Source organism: Notamacropus eugenii, chromosome 6 (assembly GCF_028372415.1).
Source record: "Notamacropus eugenii isolate mMacEug1 chromosome 6, mMacEug1.pri_v2, whole genome shotgun sequence".
Taxonomy (NCBI): domain Eukaryota; kingdom Metazoa; phylum Chordata; class Mammalia; order Diprotodontia; family Macropodidae; genus Notamacropus; species Notamacropus eugenii.
Genome location: NC_092877.1, coordinates 56,932,114 through 56,953,289, shown reverse-complemented (window position 1 = coordinate 56,953,289; position 21,176 = coordinate 56,932,114). Strand labels below are relative to the sequence as shown.

The 21,176-nt window shown below is 38.5% G+C and overlaps 1 protein-coding gene and 1 pseudogene across 7 annotated transcripts in view; one reads left to right on the top strand and one right to left on the bottom strand.

Annotated features, from left to right (window-relative positions):
- The window catches only part of AFAP1 (actin filament associated protein 1), a 236,082-nt gene that overhangs the window by 111,482 nt on the left and 103,424 nt on the right, over nucleotides 1-21,176 (bottom strand). For 6 of the 7 annotated variants that reach the window (XM_072620155.1, XM_072620152.1, XM_072620157.1 and 3 more), the window contains exons 4-5: nucleotides 17,865-17,973; nucleotides 3,231-3,442 (exon numbers count right to left, since the gene is read on the bottom strand). In XM_072620155.1, coding sequence (XP_072476256.1) covers nucleotides 3,231-3,442; nucleotides 17,865-17,973 — 321 coding nt within the window. Of the gene's footprint in view, nucleotides 1-3,230; nucleotides 3,443-7,832; nucleotides 7,912-17,864; nucleotides 17,974-21,176 lie in introns of those variants that run through there. The other variant, XM_072620156.1, reaches the window with a different exon arrangement.
- Nucleotides 756-1,314, top strand: LOC140511145 (protein tyrosine phosphatase type IVA 1 pseudogene; annotated as a pseudogene).

The window sequence follows — 21,176 nt, the reverse complement described above, 5'->3', positions numbered from 1 at the left end:
AAGGTTAGTGTTTAAATGTTAAGTACTAAGTGCTAAGAATCAGTTCTTACTAAGCTTTACTAAGTTAACTAAGTGTTAAGTATTAAGACTACTTAGTAGGGCTTCACACTCTGGAGAAGTGTGAACTCCTCCTGCTTTTTATAAAAGGCAGGTTGGTGGTGGGTATAAAAGGCAGGTCAGTGGTGGCTGGGTTGCCCAGGGACGGTTTCTCTAGCTGCATCCATGTGTCTCAGCTGGGAATCACCGCGGAGCCTGCACCAACACAAACAGCTGGTTAAATGAGGATCCTGACTTGGAGTAAGAAGAGAGCAGTTCTGTGGTGTTCTTGGTCACACATGTATGGAGTTTCTAAAGGGCAGTGGAGACTACTGCCAGGCACAGCAGGACCTCTGTGCAGACAAGTGAACTGCAGAAATTCATTACTGCTCCACCAAGAAGCCCCCTTAAGAGGAGTCAACCTGGACACAAAGTGTTGAATTGAAACCAGCAGAGTATTTTACAAGAGTTCTGACCTGGATGGGGTAAACTTCAGTGCACTGCCTTTCTTTTGCCTCAGTATTATTGGACTGAAAAATTGCTGCTTCTTGTTAGGAGGTTCACTTCATTTCCCATTGCTGCTCTCAACTTCATACTTAAAGCACTGAGAATTTCAAGTGGAGTATAGTGAAGGACACTTCAGTTTCTTTATGTTACTTCTGTGTTCAAATTTTTAAATCCTTCCATAATCTTATTGAGTGCTTTTTAACTGAATTGACATGGCTCAAGTGAACCACCCAGCTCCTGTAGAAATCACCTACAAGAAGATGAGGTTCCTTATTACACACAATCCAACCAATGCAGCCTTAAACAAATTTATAGAGGAACTCAAGAAGTATGGAGTTACCACAGTTGTAAGAGTATGTGAAGCTACTTATGACACAACCCTCTTGGAGAAAGAAGGAATCCAGGTTCTGGATTGGCCATTTGATGATGGAGCACCACCATCCAAACAGATTGTTGATGACTGGCTAAACCTAGTGAAAACTAAATATCGTGAAGAACCTGGCTGCTACATTGCTGTTCACTGCACTGCAGGTCTTGGGAGATCTCCAGTGCTCGTTGCTCTTGCACTAATCGAAAGAGGAATGAAGTATGAAGATGTAGTGCCATTCATCAGACAAAAACGTCGTGGAGCCTTTAACAGCAAGCAACTTCTTTACTTGGAGAAATATCGTCCTAAAATGCGGCTGCGTTTCAAAGACTCAGATGGTCATAGAAACACGTGTTGCATTCAGTAAAGTTGAGCTGTCTATATTATTGCCTTGGAAGCAAAAAGTAGAGACAAGACCTAGGGCAAATAACATACATAACTAGCCAACATATAGGCTTGATGAATAAGTCTAACGAAGCTTCCATAAGAATATTTTAAAGCAATTTTACAGGTTACAAATTTGGCAGAAATGCAGCTTCTGTCTTTGGGTTACTAACTGAAGTGGACATTATTTCCCCCCCTGGAACCCCTGGGTTGTCTGTTGAGTTTCTAGGCAGGGTTGGGCCCAGCCACTTTCTGTTGTGCCCCCTTGCCTAGCAGTGCCTAGTAGCCCCCCTCTTTGTTGTGGCAGCCACTCTCTGTTGTGCCCCTTTGCCTAGCAGCCCCTAGTAGCCCCCCTCTCTGTTGTGCCCCTTTGCCTAGGAGCCTACTCTCTGTTGTGCCCCCTTGCCTAGCAGCAACTTGGAGATATATTTGCTGTCAAGGCTGTACCAGGAAGTGCAGAAATGCTTAAAAGGCACACACACACCTTGTTCGGGGCTGCCTCCTCTGGGTTTGCCATGAGACAGCCGCCGGCTAATAAAGACGCTCCCAAATTCTCAATTGATTCAGGCCTGTGCTTTTTTTTCTTTTTGTCAGTCCATCCATTTCACTAACAACCTGTTCGGACACTTAATAAAAGTAAAAGATTCTTGCTGTTCAGTCTTTGGAGCTTCCTGTCTATCATATCAACTGAACTTTCCTGAAATCATGCAATATTAAGTTACAAATCTTATTCAAATCTATTTCCCAATACCAGAGTCTTATCAGGAAATATGGAATTTAGAGAGATTAGGTGCCAAAATACCCAGCACAATGCTTACATATTTTCAATATCATACAGAGTTAACATCCTGGGAGCTACAGAGAGTAACCTGAACCCTATGTGGTTCTTAATTCCTTCAGTCATTTCAATATTGAAGATAGCGCCCATATGGTAATTGCCTGCTCACTGCATGTTTACATCTCCCAGTCACACTCGAATATCGGGATTTGCACAACCATTCATTTTGTTGGATTTTAAGTCTTATGGTGATGCTTCAATGTCTTTTTGTAAAACCTTTGTCTCATTTTGTGCTGTTACCAAGACTTGCATTTTGAAGAAAAGATCATAATCCTCTGGTTGAAAACCCAGGTAGAAATCTACACATTGTACAAAAGCACACAGTCTTTAATGTCTCCAGACAATAAGCCTTACAGTTAATTTAATGTTCGCACTAATGGGGAACATTCAGGAAAGGCCTGAAAAGGATGGGAGGGGGTTATTAAATATTTCTAGTAAAATGTTGCCTTTGTCTTGTGCAGGAAGTATAGAATACGCCCTTTACTTTAGGAAACATTTTTCAAAAGGTAGAGATGCTTTCTTATTGTAGCTAAAGCAATTCTTAACGATGAAATTTCTGAAAATCTTGTAATTTTATTGTGTATCTATTAAAAGTTGTTTACCAGCTATTGTTTTTGTTGAATGTGATTTCCCCTCTCTTTCCCCATTCTTCTTTATCCCCTCCCCTGGGGAAAAAAATTGGGTTCCTGCTATGAATTGAGCAGACCTCTAATATTTGCATGCCTTTTGAGCTTGTGTAACTTAATATTTGGCTACCTGATAATTTGTTTTATTATGTAATTGATAAAATGGTGGTGTATTAATGTTAATTCAACCATATAGTTATACCATCTTGGGAATATGTGGTTATAGTTCTGTGGGAGAAATAATTTTCCAGTGTTCTCCAGCTTGTAAAATCTAGTGTGAGGGCTTAAACATCTAAATAAATAGTACTGAAGTGCAATAAAAAAAAAAAAAAGTCATTCAATACCGTAGCACTTTGGTTTTCTTCCCCTTCCCAAAGTGAATATTGATTCTGAATGTGCAAGCAATGGATAATGTATCACAGTTTGGTACTAGGGTAGATTTTACTTAAAACTATCCATCCAAAAGTTTTACCAGTAGTTTGGTGTCTTTGATGACACAGAGCAGCTTGGTCCACTGTCCGAACCGTTTCTTTCTTAAGAGGAATGCGCAGATTTTAGCGTCTTTCACAAGGTCCATAGAGGCTTCATCCGATGGCCACTGGTGTCTCGTCTTCTTCCCTTTTCCGTCTTCTTCTTCTTCATCATATGACTCGTAGGAGCTGCTCATTGCATCCGAATCATAATCTTTCAAGAAACAGCAAAGTAGACCAGTTAAAATAAACTACTATGAAGAATGTCTACAACTTTGAAAAGGCATAAGAATACTATTATATTGCCCCCTCCCCTAATCTGAATAGTACATAAATTCCATAATGGGGAGGGAAGGGGACCAAGTTTTATGGTGTCACACCCTGCTCTCCATCTCCAGTGTTTTATAGGGTGTCCTACACATATAAATAGATAATAGATACACATATAAATAGATAATAAATAGATCAGTGAATTGAATGATGAACTGAGTCTTATTTTGGCCACCTATTTTAAAAACCAGGAGTATTAAGTGTTGGAAACTAAAATGACACCAATTTACACAATTAAAGATGTTCTCAACCCTATTTCTGTAATGACTGAAAATTTATTTGAAATTACATTTTTAAAAACCCTTCTGCATATTGTTTCCTTCACCAGATTCGTAACGTCTAAACAGTTCAAACTTCTGTAGCTATTCACCGTTGACAAAGCAGAAATGATCAAATTACCTCCAAACAACTGTCTTATGAAACAGCTAGCAAGGGACACAGAAACATCAGATCAAGACAGTGAAATGACTTATCTAATTCCATACTGACAGCTCTGGCCTTGAAATCAGGATACCTGCCTTGGGTCTGAATAGAGAGTTTTCCCATTTACTGATTTTTCTAATTGGCTCTAAGTCACTTCCCATCTCTTAAGAAGGTTTGCTCATCTTTAAAATGTGAATAATGATACTTGAACTCCCTACCTCTTTGGGTGGTAATAAGCAAAGGATTTTGTGAACCTGAAAGTTCTGGGCAAATTATTGGAACTCTTGTGATTACCATTAGTAGAGGTAGTGTTCTGCATCACTACTCACTGAAATGAAAACCTTGGAACAATTTAATGACCCAAGAACCTTATGGTCAAAAATAAGCAGTTCATAAAGAAATAAACTGCCTTTTCTTCCAGAATTAACTGGGCTAAATAGACAGAACAATGGATTAGAAATCTGGAGGCCTAGAATCCTAGGCCAGATTCCATTATTTAACCAAGAGAAATCATTTTAACCCCCCAAAAAATCACTCACTTTAGTCCTTATTTCCCCTATCTGTAAAACAGAGGAAATAATCACCATCCTGCCAGTTTTAAAGGGTTAATATACACTTTAGATAAGATGGATGGGGAAAGCCCTTGGGATCAGAGTAGAGTACTCTGAAAGTAAGAACAATGATTATTCTACACTCAGGTACGCTACACCATGACCTACATAAAAATCTCCAACTAATTCTTGTTGAAAACAAGTAAAAAAAGCTAAAGGAAGAAACAAAACAACTTACAAAGCAAATGGGGGGCAAATAAGGATATTTTATGTGTTTTAGGTTTATTGAGTTTTTCAATAATAGGCATATAACCACATAAATTCTAACATCCTCAATTTACTGACGAGAAGACCCAAGCCCAGAGGGATAAAGTTACTTGCTCACAGGCCCAAGGCTGCAATCGAGTCAGGAATGAGACCAATGTTTGCTGACTCTAAATCCAGGTCTCTTTCCACTGTACCACAGGATTCTTTAATTACAACACAAACAAGTTTCACAATGCCAAGAACTGGCATAATTAAATTAAATCTATGGTAACCTAGAATGCCTAAGCAAACCAGCATGACCTTTGTACTCAGGACCACTTGGGGTCACAGATAAAGCTTGGAGCTAGAAGAATGAGGGTCAAATGCCAGTGATAACACTATGACGTGCAATAATTACACTGGCACACTATACCTCACAGGATTATAGTAAGGAAAACACTATGTGCGAATTGATTGCTGTCTTTAAAAAACCAAAACAAAAAAGGTAATATGGAATACGGGTTCAATGGAATATTTCTTCTCTCCCATCCCAAATTCCTTTTCAAAAGAAAATTTTTAAAGGCGTTAGGGGGTGGGGGAAGGAGAGAGATGGGGAGAAAATTTGGAACTCAAAATTTTGTGGAAATGAATATTGAAAACTAAAAATAAATAAATAAATATTAAAAAAAGAAAATTTTTAAAGCAAGTCACTATCAAGTCTAGACATTTCAGTTATTTCTTATTTGGGATCATCTAAGCCAAGCCAATCCAATGAACACTTAATGTTCTAGGTTCTGGGAACACAAAGACAAAAACTAAAAACAGTCCACATCAAGGAGGCAACATTCTATATCCAAACATACATTTACTTTTCTGGGGGGAAAAAGTTAGAAAATTGTTCAGTTGTTATTTTGGTTCAGTTCAGTATTCATGTCATTGGACAGAATAAAAAGTACACACACACACACACACACACACACACACACACACACACACACATATGAAGGCTTCTGAGAACAGGAGTTCCAGGATGGTGATATCTAAATATTTTGTTCATTTCATTAACCAGAGCTAAGGGGGCTAACCAGATACCAGACAGCATTTCAGGAATCGTTCTCACTTAGAATGCTGAACTTGGAGATACAAACTCTTTATTCCACTTGTGGCTATTGACATCTACAAGATGTGTGAGTCTATAAAAATCACAAGCTCACTCCAATACTGTTAAGTCTCAACAAAAGTCCCACCGTCTACAGAAAGTTCTCCCCAATGCCTCTGAAGTCTAGTACCTTCTGTTAATTACTTCTACTTTATCCTGTATATAGCTTGCTTTACACGTATTGTCTCTCCCATTAGATTGTAAGATTGCAAACTCCTTGAAGGCAGGCACTGTCTTTTGCCTCATTTTGTGTCCTCTGCACTCAGTCTAGTGCCAGGCGCATAGTAGGTGCTTCATAAATGTTTATTGACTGACAAATTCAATCAACACATATACATTAAGTGCCTAATGGAGATAACTGTACTGCAGGAGACACTAGGAATATAAAGACAAAAAGGAAAAATAGTCCTTGAACTCCAGAAGCTTAAATTCTATAGATGACATACAACCTCTAAGCTTCTTTTTCCTCCTCTATAGAACAGGGTTTATTATTATCCCTGATGCAGTCTACTTTAAAAGGCTGCTACAGAAACAAAGGAAGTGAGATAACAGTGTCTGGGTTGGGCAATCTCAGTACCCCTTGATCATCTTGAACAAGGATGATGAGAAAGAAATGGCAGAACTACCAGAAGGGGGCGTATTATGGATTCACATGTCTATATTGGGCAGTGTTCTGCACCACTCCTTACAAAGGTGGAAATGAGCTTAAGTTATCCATAGACCTTCTCAGAAAGAATAGATTCCCATCCAACTAAAGCAACCAAGAGCCCCAGCAGGCTGTGCCCTCATTTTCTCCCCACCAGGAAAAGCTACTCCATGAACTTGACCTTCAGAGACTATGTCCCTTCTCTGCTTACCGAGGATAAGCCGTTCCACTCTATGGTGATTGATGTGTGAAGGAATAAGGGAGTGTAAACACACCTAATTCATGACATATAGCCAGCCCTGGACCTTGCTTCTTGGAGGCTACTGGGCTACAGTGCTCACCCAAGCATCTTGCCATGTTCCCTGCTGACCTATTAGTTCCTCTCTTTCCCTCAGTCTCCCCCAACACTTTCCACCTCTTGCTCTGAGTACAGTAATCAAATCAATATTACCACTGCTATTGAAAAGGGTGTGACAATCAACTGTCAGTCAAATGTCCTGAGGTACTACTTCCCGATCCTTGGGATTCCCCCAACCAAATTTTCCTTCCCTGGACACTATTTGCATACATTGTCACTCCTGATTAGAATCTAAGTTTTTTTGAGGGCAGAAACTGTCTCAATTTTGTCTCTGTATTCTCACTACCTAGCAGTAAATTATTTTTCAGTCCTTCATTCATTCACTTAGCAAATAGCTTTTGAGACCCTCCACAATCTAGCCCCATCATCCAACCTTCTTATTCAATAAGAACTCTCCAATTCAGTCAGGCTGGTTTTCTCAGCCTTCCCCCTTATCACCATTCCACCTAATTTTCATATCTGCTTATCCTGTAACTCCAACCATGAATATTATTCCTTTCTTCCAAAGTTCCTTCCTGTATGAACCTAACAGCTTACTATAAAGTAGTGCTTGCAACCCGAAGCAAATTTTATAGCAATTAGTAAATAAGTGCCTTGTTGTTGTATTGTCATTGAGTAGTTTCAATTGTGTCTGATTCTACACGACCTCATTTGGGGTTTTCTTAGCAAAGATACTAGAGTGGTTTGTGACTTCATTTTCCAGCTCATTTTATAGATGAAGAACTGTTAAGAGACTTGCCCAGGGTTACACAACTAAGTTAAGTGTCTGAGGCCAGATCTGAACTCAGGGAAATGAGTCTTTCTGACGCTAGGTCCAACACTACCCATTATGCCACTTAATTGCCCTTTAAATATATTGATTACTGTGCTAGGAATGCTGGAAAGAAGTACCTGACAGGCCAGTCTGCAGAAAGGCAGCATGTTAGGAGTGGGAAAGGCATGTTTCTAAGTCTGAGATCTTATTAGAACTAGTGAATCAACAAAGGGACTATGGCGGACTCAGTGGATAGCCATTATTACATAATAGCACAAGGCAAGAATAGGGAATACACAGAGTTGCTACAGAAGGCCAGAGGCTTGGGTATACAGGGTGAATCAGACATTAAGTATCCCAATATTTCCTGTATCTCACTTCCTAATCCAGATCCAAAGTGCCACTCCTATAACTGGCTTTCCACTTCCATTTCAGTCACTTGGACTTTTCTCCTCTGAAAAAATCTAGGACTGACTCAGATAGGCCTGTTGGCTTACACATTTGTGTGGCTCCCAATTTGGACATGTGTCCTCACAAGGGACTACTAACCCTTCAACAACAGTGCTTAGCTTAACAACCAGCTTATGCTCATACATATTATTCAAAAAGAAAACAAAACTCACTGGATTTAAAAGTGAGAACTGAGCACAAATCCCACTTCCCTTGCCTGTGATCCTGGGTAAGTCACTTAACCACCTTTAACCTCAGCTTTCTTATCTGGAAAAAAAAGGAGGCATTAATCCTTGTTAAAAGCAAAGGCATTATCATGAACTCAAATGAAATCAGGTCCTTAAAGGACTCTGTAACTATAAGGTACCTTCTAAATGTGAGCTATTATTATTATTATCCTTATAATTGGCTGTAGTGGTTAAGTAGACTGACTGCCTACCACCTTGCTCTCCATTTCAAGTGTTCTGATCGCTCATGGAAGAGCACAGAGAAACATGTAGGAGAATCCACTGTAGTATGTTGGTCCGACTGAACAAGGTCCTGGGCTTGCCCAATGGAGATAATGGAATCTCATCTCCTTTGGAGGTTTTTATTGGCAGAAAACAGAAGGATATTGAGAAGAAATCATGGAAAATGGGAGGATCACCAGCCTTGGTCACTTGGTCGGAATTAAGTAGAGACACAACCCCATCCCCAAACCTCACCTTCACCCCTCAGCCTCTCCTGCATCCTGTCTTTTCTGAATGTTTCCAGGAGGGGTGGAGTTGTTAGAGAGACTAAAAATAGAACTGTATGGGTTCTTTGTACATTCAATTGTGCTGTTGGTCAGGGAAGAGAGGCCAGAAAATGCTTTCACGGGCAGTCATCACCTTAAGGGTGAAGCCCTGATAGAGCCAAAATGGTCCTCAATAGACTTTATTCTTGCAACCGTACCACATCATGACAAAGGCCAAAACCAGGCAAGCAAACACATCATGAAGCCCGGACTTCCTGTCTGGAGAAACTGGCTATAGGAACATAATTCTTGAATAATTATTTTTCATCCAAATTTAAGGGAGAATAATTCTTTCATGGGGCAGTTAGGTAGCACAGTGGATAGAGCACCAGACCTAGAGTTCTTCTAAGCTCAAATCTGGCCTCAGACATTTAACAGCTAGTGTCCCTAGGCAAGTCCCTTAACCCTGTTTGCCTCAATTTCCTCATCTGTAAAATGAGCTGGAGAAGTAAAGGGCAAACCACTGCAGTATCTTTACCAAAAAAAAATGTCAAATGAGGTCACAAAGAGCTAGAAACAACTGAAATGATTGAGCAAAAACCACAATCGTTTCACAGGATCTGAAAGATCATATATCTAAAGTGATGAGATCACAAAAGTGACATCATAATCTATTGAAAAAATAATCACTAGGTTCAAGGGTCAGAAGACCTAGGCTCAAATCCTAGATTACCTATTGCTGTATCAAGAAAGATCAAAAGGAAAGAATGTTCCTTCTCTTTTTCTTACTTGACCTTCCTGAGAATCAATTTTTTCACCTATTATTTTATAGGTGAAAAACCTATTTTGGTTGGATTTAGTAGCTTTATGGTCTTATGAGTCCTGGTCTTGTGTCTTGGTTACGTGGTCTTGCGCAAATCACATCACCTCTCTGATTCACAGAATGGTTATAATAGAATGCAGCAGAAGACTGCTATGAAGCTCAAATATGATAGTACTTGTATAACGAATTGATGATTCACAGGGAGAAGCAACCTGAAGCACCTAGACTGCCTTCACTTGACAAATAAGGAAACAGACGCAGAAAGGGGAGGAAACAACATATTATATAATTATTCAATTCCTATTTATCCTTTAAGGCTCACATCAAATGTCACCTCAATCAAAAAGATTCTCTTCATTCTTTCTCAGCTAGAAATGATCTTTTAACTTCCTGTGAATTAATATCATGTTTTATACTCCACTTTCTACATATTTTGTAATACATTCAGCATTATTATATTTATAAATTCCAGAGTTGGGACAGGCCTTTGAAATTCATAGGGTCACAGATCTCAAAGCTGAAAGGGACTTCAAAGATCATGGAGCCCGACTTCTTCATTTTATGAATGAGGGAAATTAGTCCTACTGATTTATTCAAAGTCACATACACCATGAGTTTCTGAGCGAGAACTTTCTAGTTCCAACCCAGTGTTCTTTCCATTATACAATGCATCCTTCTAGGTTATATATTCCCTGAGTTTTTAACCTAGAGTCTTTGAACTTGTGAGGTTTAAAAATACATATATATATATTCAGAAAATTGTACATTAAAATAATTACTTCCCTTTGGAGTCTACATTTTATTTTACGTATTTAAAAATATTATTCCAAGAAGGCATCAATATTTTTCATGGTCCTTCCACCAAGTATCTCCTCTGAGTTGTCTGGGTCCACAGCCTCTATATGTGACTGCAAGTCCCTAGACACTAAGGGCTATGTGTCTTTTCCCTTTAAATCCACAGCACCCAGTATGGTACCTTTTACAAAATAGATATTTCATAAGTATATGTGGAATTAAACTGACTCAAATAATCCAGTATAAATGGTACTTGGTAATATATTTAAACATCCACCTCCCAAGAGTCTTATGGCATCCTGAACACTAACAAAATCTAAGAACAAAGACCTGCTAACATTGTCAAAGCCAAGATGAAATGTAAAACGAACTTGGAGGAAAAATAAATCAAGAAACCTATAAAAGCAACCCAAGCTCAAGAAAAATGAAACAAGGCAATATAATCCATGACTGATTTAAGTCATCAATCAGAACAAAGCTAATCCATGCCTATTATTCTTCGAGGGATAGAAGACAAGTTTGGGGTGTCACAGGCCATAAGAGAATTCTCAAATGCATATGATGAACTGAGGCACCATGTGGTGAGTCCCTGGTGACTGGATTGATCCCTCGGGCATTTAGCTCCACTGAGCTATTTCCTCTGGAATTAGCTTGAAGCAAATCAGTCACTGGCACGGTCTCAATCAGAAGAACAGGATGTGACAGGTTGGGCTACTCACAGTAATGGCTAGCTACAGTATTCATTTCAATAAATCAAACAGAAATGCCTACTAGCTCTTTGGAAGGCTGTGACCTCCTCTCACAGGCTGCGGTTGAATGATTCAAACCTCAGGCAATAGACTTTTCACAAAGCTCAGCTTGCCAACAAGGAGAAAAGAGCTGCATGAAACTGAATTGAACCTGGGTCATTTCTTTCAAACCATGCTTCAATTAACTTAATACTTTAAAACATCAAGTAAAGAATTCCATCAATCAATCACTGAAACAGTGAAAGTACTTCTCCCTATCAACACGGATGGGTGTCATAATAGATTGTCATGATTTTTTTGAAGTTAAAAATCACTTCTGTTGGCCCTTCTGGTGATGAGCCACACCACACTTAATTAGCTAGACTGGTCCTTGAATGGCAGACACAGTCTTATATAGGACCTGCCCTCAAAGCCTATCCAGGATGGGAGAATGGTCAGAGCTTCATCCCACTAGTTTATCCAGCAAGAACCCACAATCCCCTCCAGAATATGATGAGGCACTATAGAAGAAAATCGGTAGTGTAATTAGCTATTTGTAAATCAGGTAAAGATAAATATATTTTAAAATGTTTTATAGTAATAAGAGATGAACTGAATGTGTTTTTCCCTAACGGTATTTTAGTTGTTTCTTAATGAAAATGGCTGAATTTAAAAAAAGGAAATTTATCAGTCGTTGACACCAGTACATCCAGATTTCCCAATTACTTCCTTCCAGTCAGTAATGCCCTTTTCCTTCTTTGTTTAGAATGTATCTAATATCTAAAACTATCCAATAACTAAAAGTATTTCTCAACCAGACTGTGGGTTTCACATGTCCCGTACAGTGCTTTGTACAAAGTATATTCTTCCTAAGTGTTTATTGAATTATATCATTTTCAAAATCACAGTAAAATTAAAAATTAATCTTATTTTATGCTCATTAAAGAGACCAGTTTTGATATCTATTTCTCAAAAGTTAAGATGACTTCTACAAAAAACTGTCCTTTCTTTTTAAAAAAGGATGATCATAGAATGGAGAACAAATGAGAAAACTAAAGCTCAGATAAGTTTGATCATTTGTCCGAGGTCACACAGGCAGCAGGAATGGAATTTGAACTCAGGTTTCTTAACTCCAAATCTCATGTTTCCACTGCACCATGTTTCCATCAGTACGGAATTTTTGTCCATTACATTCTCATCTATGGCTCCTCCAGTGGGCTACCACTTTGCTAAAATTATGCTCCAAATTTACTTTAAGGAAATGTAAAAACCAGAAAATATAGGATACCTGAAGGAAGAGCAAAAATTTGGGGTAATATCAAAGACTGTTAGAGATATGAAATGAAATCATCCCATGACCCCTCCTCCCCAAATATTCATAGCAGTACTTTTCATGGAAACAACGCAGTTGACCATTGATTGGGGAATGGCTAAATAAATTATGGTTCATTAATGTAATTGGAAAAAATATTGTGCTGTCAAAAACCATGAGCATAACGAATACAGAGCAGTAAGAAGAGATTTATATGAAATGATGCAAAATGAAGTGTAAACAGAGTCAAGAAAAAAATATGCAATAACTAAAATAATGTAAATGGAAAGTACAACCACCACACAATCACTGAAACTGAATGTTGTAGAATATAGCATGTACCTGGAGTGCTTATATTTTGCTTTACAAATTGCTTGAAAATGCTTTACAAATCGTAAATGCTTTACAAATCATAAAAAGCCAATGCTACCAAGATTAGAAGGAAATCAGAAAGTTGGGAAACAATTTTTACAGCCAGTGTCTCTGATAAAGACTTCATTTCTAAAATATAGAGAGATCTGAGCCAAATTTATAAGAATACAAGCTATTACCCGATTGATAAATGGTCAAAAGACATGAAAAGGCAGTTTTCAGATGAAGAAATTAATGCAATCTATAGTCATATGAAAAGATGCTCTAAATTACTATCGATTAGAGAAATGCAAATTAAAATAGCTCTGAGGTACCATCTCAGACCTATCACATTGGCTAATATTACAAAAAAGGAAAATGTTAAATACTGGAGAAGATGTGGGAAAATTGAAGTACTAATGCATTGCTGGTGGAGTTGTAAACTGATCCAATCATCCTGGAGAACAATTTGGAACTGTGCCAAAGGGCTATAAAACTGTGCATACCCTTTGATCCATCAATTCCACTACTAGGTCTGTATCCCAAAGAGAATAAAGAGGAGAGGGGCATGGTGGAGGGCTCATTTGTACAAAAATATTTATAACAGCTCTTTTTGTGGTGGCAAAGAATTGGAAATCGAGGCAATGCCCATCAATTAGGAAATAACTGAATAAGTTGTGGTATGTGAATATCATGGAATACTACTATGCTGTGAAAAATGAACAGCAGAAAGATTTCAGAAAAACCTGGAACGACTTACATGTAGGGATGCTGAGTGAAGTGAGTGGAAACAGAAATAGCAACAATGCGTGATGACCGCTTTGATAGACTTAGCTCTTGTCAGCAATACAAAGATCCAAGACAATTCCAAAAGACACAAAGAACTATGGAGTCTGAATGCAGATTGAAGCATACCATTTTCTCTCCTTTTTTTGGTTGCTTTTCTTTTTTGTGGTTTTTCCCTTTTGTTCTGGTTCTTCTTTCACAACATGACTAATGTGGAAATATATTTAATATGACTGTACATGTACAGCCTATATCAGATTGTTTGCTCTCTTGGGGGACGGAGGAGGAGAGGGAAAGAGGGAGAAAAATATTTGGAATTCAAAATCCTCTAAAAGTGAAGGTTGAAAACTATCTTTACATACAATTGTAAAACATAAAATACTATTAAGTGGGGAGAAAAGTCTTTGTTAACAGGAGTGGTTCTCTGAGGGCAGGAGGGAGAGAAATGAAGGGGCAATTTATCTTTCATACGTACTTCTTACTTAAGAACCTGCCATTAAGCCCGTTGGGGGCTATCTTGCCAGTCTACTTTAATTTCAATGGAATCCAACAATGGGAGGCTGCCACGGGCCATGCAAAAACTGAAACACCATCAGAGATCATTGATCCCAGATCAATGCACTCCAGGAGAATGCGTGTTCTGAAAGATTGGGGTCTTAGTCTGTTAGATTTTTCATTTGAAGTGAAAAGATTGGTGTTGACCAAAAGAGCTTCCTGAGAGTTGTCAGGTAGCTATAGGGGACAATTGTTTATCAGTGCTACTGCTTTGGTATAGATGTCTCCATGGCACCTGTGAGAAACGGAATCAGGACACTAAGTTATGCCAGCTTCTGTTCAACTTGTCAATGCTTTATTTTAATCCAAAGCAAGACCTGCTAAGAGCAATTCCACTGACTCTGATTTTCTAACACATGACAGCAACCTAGTAACATGGAAAGAGCCACAAACAGCCTGAGGGCCAGGAGAGACCTTTGTTCCAATTTCACTCACTGTGTGACCTTGGGAAGGCTCACTAACCTCTCTGAGCCTCAGTCTCCTTAACTGTAAAATGCAGATAACAATACCAGAACACATACCTCATAAGCTGTTTGTATTTTGTCAACTTTACAATGCTATGCAAATGGTACTTATTACTATATGGTTATAGTGAATATTGTAGTAATAATAAAGCAATGTGAAGATGTCACTGATTAAAATGGAAAAAAGAGCACAATCACCTGACACACACACCAGGGAATGACCATTAGATATTCATTCATTTCTGTATAATTTACTTTAAAAAAAATCCTTTATTTATTTGCATTAATAGGGGGAGATCAGTCTAAATTAGGAGAAAACATAAATTCCAGTTTTGTTTTTAAAGGAATTATGTTATTGTTTCAATTTCTTAAAGGATATTGAAATTAAACTAAAAATGAACTGTTGGTCTAATAACGAACAAATATAAGTTAATTGAGTGCGTGTCTGTGTGTGTGTGTATGTGTGTGTGTGGTGAGGTAGGGCAGTAGAGTGAAAGCAACACTGACTCTGGAGTCAAAGATCCTGAATTCAAATCCTCCCTCTGATTCTTATTACTTGTATGATGCTGGACGAGTCACTTGCCTCCATGGTTCTCAATTTCCTCCTATGTAAAAAGCGAGCTTTAGACTACACATCCCGAGGTCTATTTCAGTTCTAGACAAATGATCTAGTAATAAATGTAAATTCTGACATTTGGGCTCAAAAATATCAATTGTACAAGTATAAGATGGTTGGATGCCACACATAAAATAACACAAAATAAGAAATTATGCCCCAAATAACAAATCATATATAGAATGACAAAATACAAATTATACATACAGTGATAAATCATACATAAAAGGACAAATCAAATATAAAATACAAAAGCCAAAACCCTCTGAGCATTAGCTGAGCACCAGCTCAGTGAGTTGACAATGCAGAAAGATCATCCAATTTCAGATCACGTGAGTATTTGCATTTTGTGTATCACCAAGAAGGAGAGGGGACAGCAGTCCTCTGCTCTGCTCTGGTCAGACCACACCTGGAACGTGCCATTTGGCATTTCACATGTTTGGAGAACCAAGTCAGAATCTATTCGGAAGAGGTAAGCAGAATCATGAGAGAACTAAAGCTCATGTCATCTAATGATCAGCTAAAAGTAGGAAGGGTTGTTAATAATTAGCCTAATATCGACAATAAGGGCTTGTGTTTAAATAGCTTTCCAAAAATTTACAAAGTTTTTCAAAGCATTATTGCATTTGATCCTTAAAATAATCCTGGGAGGTATGGGCTATTATTATCCCCACTTCATAGGTGAGGAAACGGAGTCTTTGAATGCTTAGGTCTCTTGCCCTGGGTCACACAGCTAGTTTTTCATGTGAAATTCATCAAACACAAGTCCCCCTGACTTAAAGTCCAATATTTTATCCACTATACAAATCTGCTTCAATGACACTGGAGAAAGGAGAAGTCAGAGGAAACGACATAGTCATATGTGCCCACAGAGCAGAACTAGGAGTGACGAAGACACAGATTCAGGCATACTATATAGAAAAACTTTCTAAAAATAAGATCTTCCCCAAGTGGCTTCCTGATGGGATCATGAATTCCCTAACACCAAGCTCTTTAAATGGAGGCCAAATAACCACTTGTCTCTGGATTTATATATTTGCATGGTACACTCTTATATTTGTGTTTATACATATAAGGTTGTATTGATGGAGAGCCCTGAACAACAGAGGAGACTCTCAAATAAACGTCTACTACTATTATTTTACTATATTATTAAAGCTACCTTAGACGTACAAAATGCTTTCTACTTCTGTTCAAAGGACTTTCATCAACATTAACTTTTGACTATAGGTTAACTTTCTACTTTGGCTGAATGCTGTGAAAGTTCCTTAAGGGTATCACCCCCATCTTACTTATCTTCATATCCCAAAGCACTTGAATAATAACAATAGTACTATGAAAAATAATTTATTTATAAAACATTTTAAAGTTTACGAAGTGTTTCCCAAAGGCTCTATGAGACAAACAATAAAGATGCGATTTTCTTCATTTTACAGAAGAGGAAAAGGATACTCTGAAAGGTTATTTGTCCATATTCATGTGGCTTTGAAGTAGCAGGGCAGTTTCAAACTGAGGTCTAATGAGTCATGTCCAGTACATTTTCTGTTATAACATACGCTCTCTCGCCACAGTGCCTTATATAGTGTGGTAGTGTGAACAACCCATTGGATTTGGAATCAAAGGACTCAGGCTCCTCAATTTACCACCTATCTTGAGCAACGGCTGTTGGCATTCAGTCTTTTCAGTCATGTCCAACTCTTCATGACCCTATTTGGGGTTCTCTTGGCAAAGATACTGGAGTGGTTTGCCATTTCCTTCCCCAGCTCATTTTACAGATGAGGAAACTGAAGCAAACAGGGTTAAGTGACTTGCTCAGGATCTCCCCACTAGTAAGTGTCAGAGGCCTGATTTAAACTCATGAAGATGAGTCTTCCTGATTCTGAACCCAGATGTACTATGCACTATGGCACCACCTGGCCACCCAAGCCTCTGTCAAGTGAGGATGTGATTCTAAATCAACTCAAAATTATCTTCCGGATTAAATTTTATGATGCTATGAATTGTTGGAACCACACAGGTAACTAATAAATTATATTTGTTGAATTGAACTGAATCTCATTTTGTACGTAGACCTAAGCTTAGAATCTTCACTTATGCTTTTTCAATGTCTAGTTTTGTTCAAAGGACTTTCATCAACATTAACTTCTGACTGTAGTTTAACTTTCTGCCCTGGCTGAATGCTGTGAAATCTCCTTAATGGTATCACTTCAGCCCTCAAAGACTGTCACTACTTGACTGAGAATTCCTTCTCTATCCTCTGTCCTCTGCTTGAAGACCCCTAGTGAGAGATAACTCAATACCTCCTAAGAACACCTGTTCCACTAGTGGACAGCTCTGTTAGGAAGTTTCCCTGTTTTCTGCTGTGAACTTCCCCAGTAGTATCACCCATAAGTACTTTAAGGCATAATCTGAGATCATAGAATAAGAGTATTTTCATGCTGGAAGGAAACATAGGTGATTTCTCCTAGCCTGCCATTTTCATTTTATAAATGAGATCATATAGGTAGCAAGAGGCCAATCAAACCCTAGTTCCTTCTTAAAATTCAAAGCCTTTTCCAAGGCAATGTTACTCACTTGAAGTGATATACTCAGGAGCTTTTCCGGGACTCAAAGGTACAGCTTCTTCATAATAGCCTTCTGGGAGAGAAGATGTTGGTAATGGTGGAGGCCCACTGTCTGGTGGCTAAATGAGAAAAACAGAATCGGACATCATTATAAGGCCCAGATATAAATCAATCAAGTCAGTGGAGTTCAATATTCCTCAAGAACTTGTCAATGATAAGCCCTTCCTTCCTGCCTTGCTATTCCAGTAGATTTTTAACTGCTTCTTGAGAACTGGGACTTATTTTTTTTTTCTTTCCTTAGAACTTAGCACAGTGTGTGGCACATAGTAAACACTTAAAAAATACTTTGTGACTTAACCATGAAAGATTCACAAGCATTCTGGTGTGCTCCACCTTTCTACTAACCTTTTTTACTAAGGTTTGATATTTGGATGTAAAATAACAACCAAAAAATCAACCACTTGTGAACAGTTCAGAAGACAGGATCCCAGAAGTGGAAGGTAATTTCAGAGATCACAGAGTTGAAAATGTGCTGAGAGATCATGTAGTTCAATCCCCTCATTTTACAGATGAAGAAAATGAGATCCAAAGTAGGAAGATGCCTTACCCACATGCCATGGTCACATGGGTAAAAAGTGAGAGCCAAGATTTGAACCCAGGTTTTCTGGCCCCAAACCTGGTGATCTTTACCCCAATAATGGGCCTCTTGCTTCTCTAAGACCAATGAAGCATTGGTTATAGAATAAAGTAGGGCAATGGATGGCACTGCCAGCTGCAACTTTCTACTCTTCTAGGCATGCCAGCAAACTTCAATGGGAGACGAAGCAGTGACTAGAGGTTGGGAGATCTACTGGGAACAGCTAAAAGAATGGCAAGTAGAACCCCACCTACAAGTCCAGGATTCCTTATCTAGACAACAGTAACAGTGAGCACACAAATGTGGCAGGCTCTTGATGGTTTATAAAGTCTGTTGCTGGTAATTTTCCTCATACTCCACCCCCCACCCCAAGGATCACCTCATGGGGACAGGTAGTTTAAGTATTATTATCCATTTTTAATTAATATTTTTTTCCAAAATAGGGACACCCTACCTCCTCCTACAATTACCTTTTTCTGAGACACTGAAATTCTTGTGGCCATGAAATCATTTTATAATGGCCCACCTCCCCATGAGAAGACCAGCCCACTCCTCAGTTAGAGCAGGGATAACTCAGTGTCCACCACTTGCATGAGATTTTTTTCCTATACTTGAAGACAGCAATTTCCCTTCCACCCGGTCTTCAATTCCCCAGGCTGCACATAACTCCAATTCCTCTGGACTCTCCTCATAGGGCTCCTTTCCCAGTCCTTTAATCATCATGTTTTTCTCCTCTGGCTGAGCTCCAAGCCCTTCACATCTCCCTAAAATTGTTAAGTCCAAAATAGAACGCAATATACTATGGGCACCACTGGGCAGACCTCTACTAGACCTACCAAATATTCTTGCAACAGGGAAGTCATAGGGTTCAAGTGTCATTTTCATACATTTTAAGGCTTATTACATAATTCCCTCATGACAACCCTTTGAGGCAAGTACTGCCAGAATTATCTCCCTTTAACAGATGAGGAAACTGAGGCCCAGAGAAATTAAGGTACAAATGCCATGTAGCTAGTAATAATAATAGCACTAACATTTTTATTATTATTGTTGATTGGTCATTTAATAAGTGTCTCAGACCAGATTTGACTTCAAGTGTTCCTGACCCTAGTGCTTAATATGTTGTAGCATGTGGCTGCCTATAACGATGATCTACTATGTTCAATGCACTATACTAAGCACTATAAGAGGATATAAAGATAAATGTGATACTCGAACGAGACTTTGCGGACAGCTCTTCAGTCTTCAGAAGACGTGGAAGAGAAGAGGATTTGATTTGCTACCAATGAGCTTAGGAGATCTATATCATAAGAGGTTAAATGTTGATTGGATGACCACTGCTCTAAGTGGGAAGGTGTTGTCTCAAGTCCCTTCTAATGCTAAGATTCTACGACTTCTGAGATATTTCTAATCTAATTAGGTAGCTAAATAAACAGTATGATTTGAGGGACACTGCTTTCTCATTTGATACTTACAACAAAACTAAAGGGTAGGATACTATAGCTATTTTTGCTCCCATTTGACAGATAAGGAAAGAAAGACTGAGAGAACGGGATTGCATCTAAGATCACAAAGCTAGTAAATGGAAGCACTAAAATCTGAACTCAGGCCTTTAGCTTAGAAATTAGAAACCACCAAGCAATGCAATCTATCACATCACTGTAGCCACTGAGATGACAGTATTGTGGGGTCCCTTCCATTTCCAATCTTCCCATTCTATTTTCTTCTGTAACCTTAAATGTCAACCTGTCTGGGTTCACCAGCTGAACTCTGTGCTCAGATTTATCATTACTGTGTTTTCCTTGGCGAAGCATAGGAAACAAAAACCAATAATAATTTTTTTTCTTGAATTTGACCATTGGGTTCTTAATCACTTAAAGGAAAATAAAGAAGTTTTGTTTTGAGAGGATATTTGCAAGAAAAGCCTGACCTTTTCCTTTCCTTTGGTCCAGACAGAATGGAGACAAACGCCAAAGCACAAATTACTAAATTACCTTTGTATTAACTGACAGATATTTTTTAAAGTCAAGATAACGTATAATGGAAATTAAATGTGTTCTGCTAAAAAATAAAGAGTTATTACTATATAGTGACCTCCTTTAAGGTCAACATGTATTCTGAGAGGAAGCTAGTTTCTTCAGAAATTTTTCTACTAGTAGTGGTTAGTGGAGTCCTTTTTTTAAATCTCAAAATGATGTTTGTGGTTTTAAAAGCGTCCTTTTCATTCACTCAATAATCATTTACTAAGGGTCTACTGTGTGCTGAGTTCTGTGCTTGGCACCCAAGAGAAAAAGAGAAAAAAGAAAAAAAATGAAACTATATGAAGGTATACATTCCATAGGGGCCAAAGAACATGGATAGAGATGGGTAAATTCAAAATATACATATACAAAGTAAATTCTAGGGAAGAGGGAGACAAGTAGCAATTAGGACTGGGGAACAAATCAGAAATGAATGTTCCACTACTGTCTCCCATTTCTAGATCAAGGAGGCATGATTTATCATCTTTTACCCAGATTATAGCAAAGTATTCCAAAATTCCATGCTCTTCTTGTTGACAAAGCAGAAAGACAGTAAACAGTAGTCAAATAGCTCAATTAGGATTTGATCAGGTGTGGACCCAAAGAGCAGTCACTGATGGTTCAATAGCAACTTGGGAAGGGGGTCTCCAGCTGAGTGACCCAG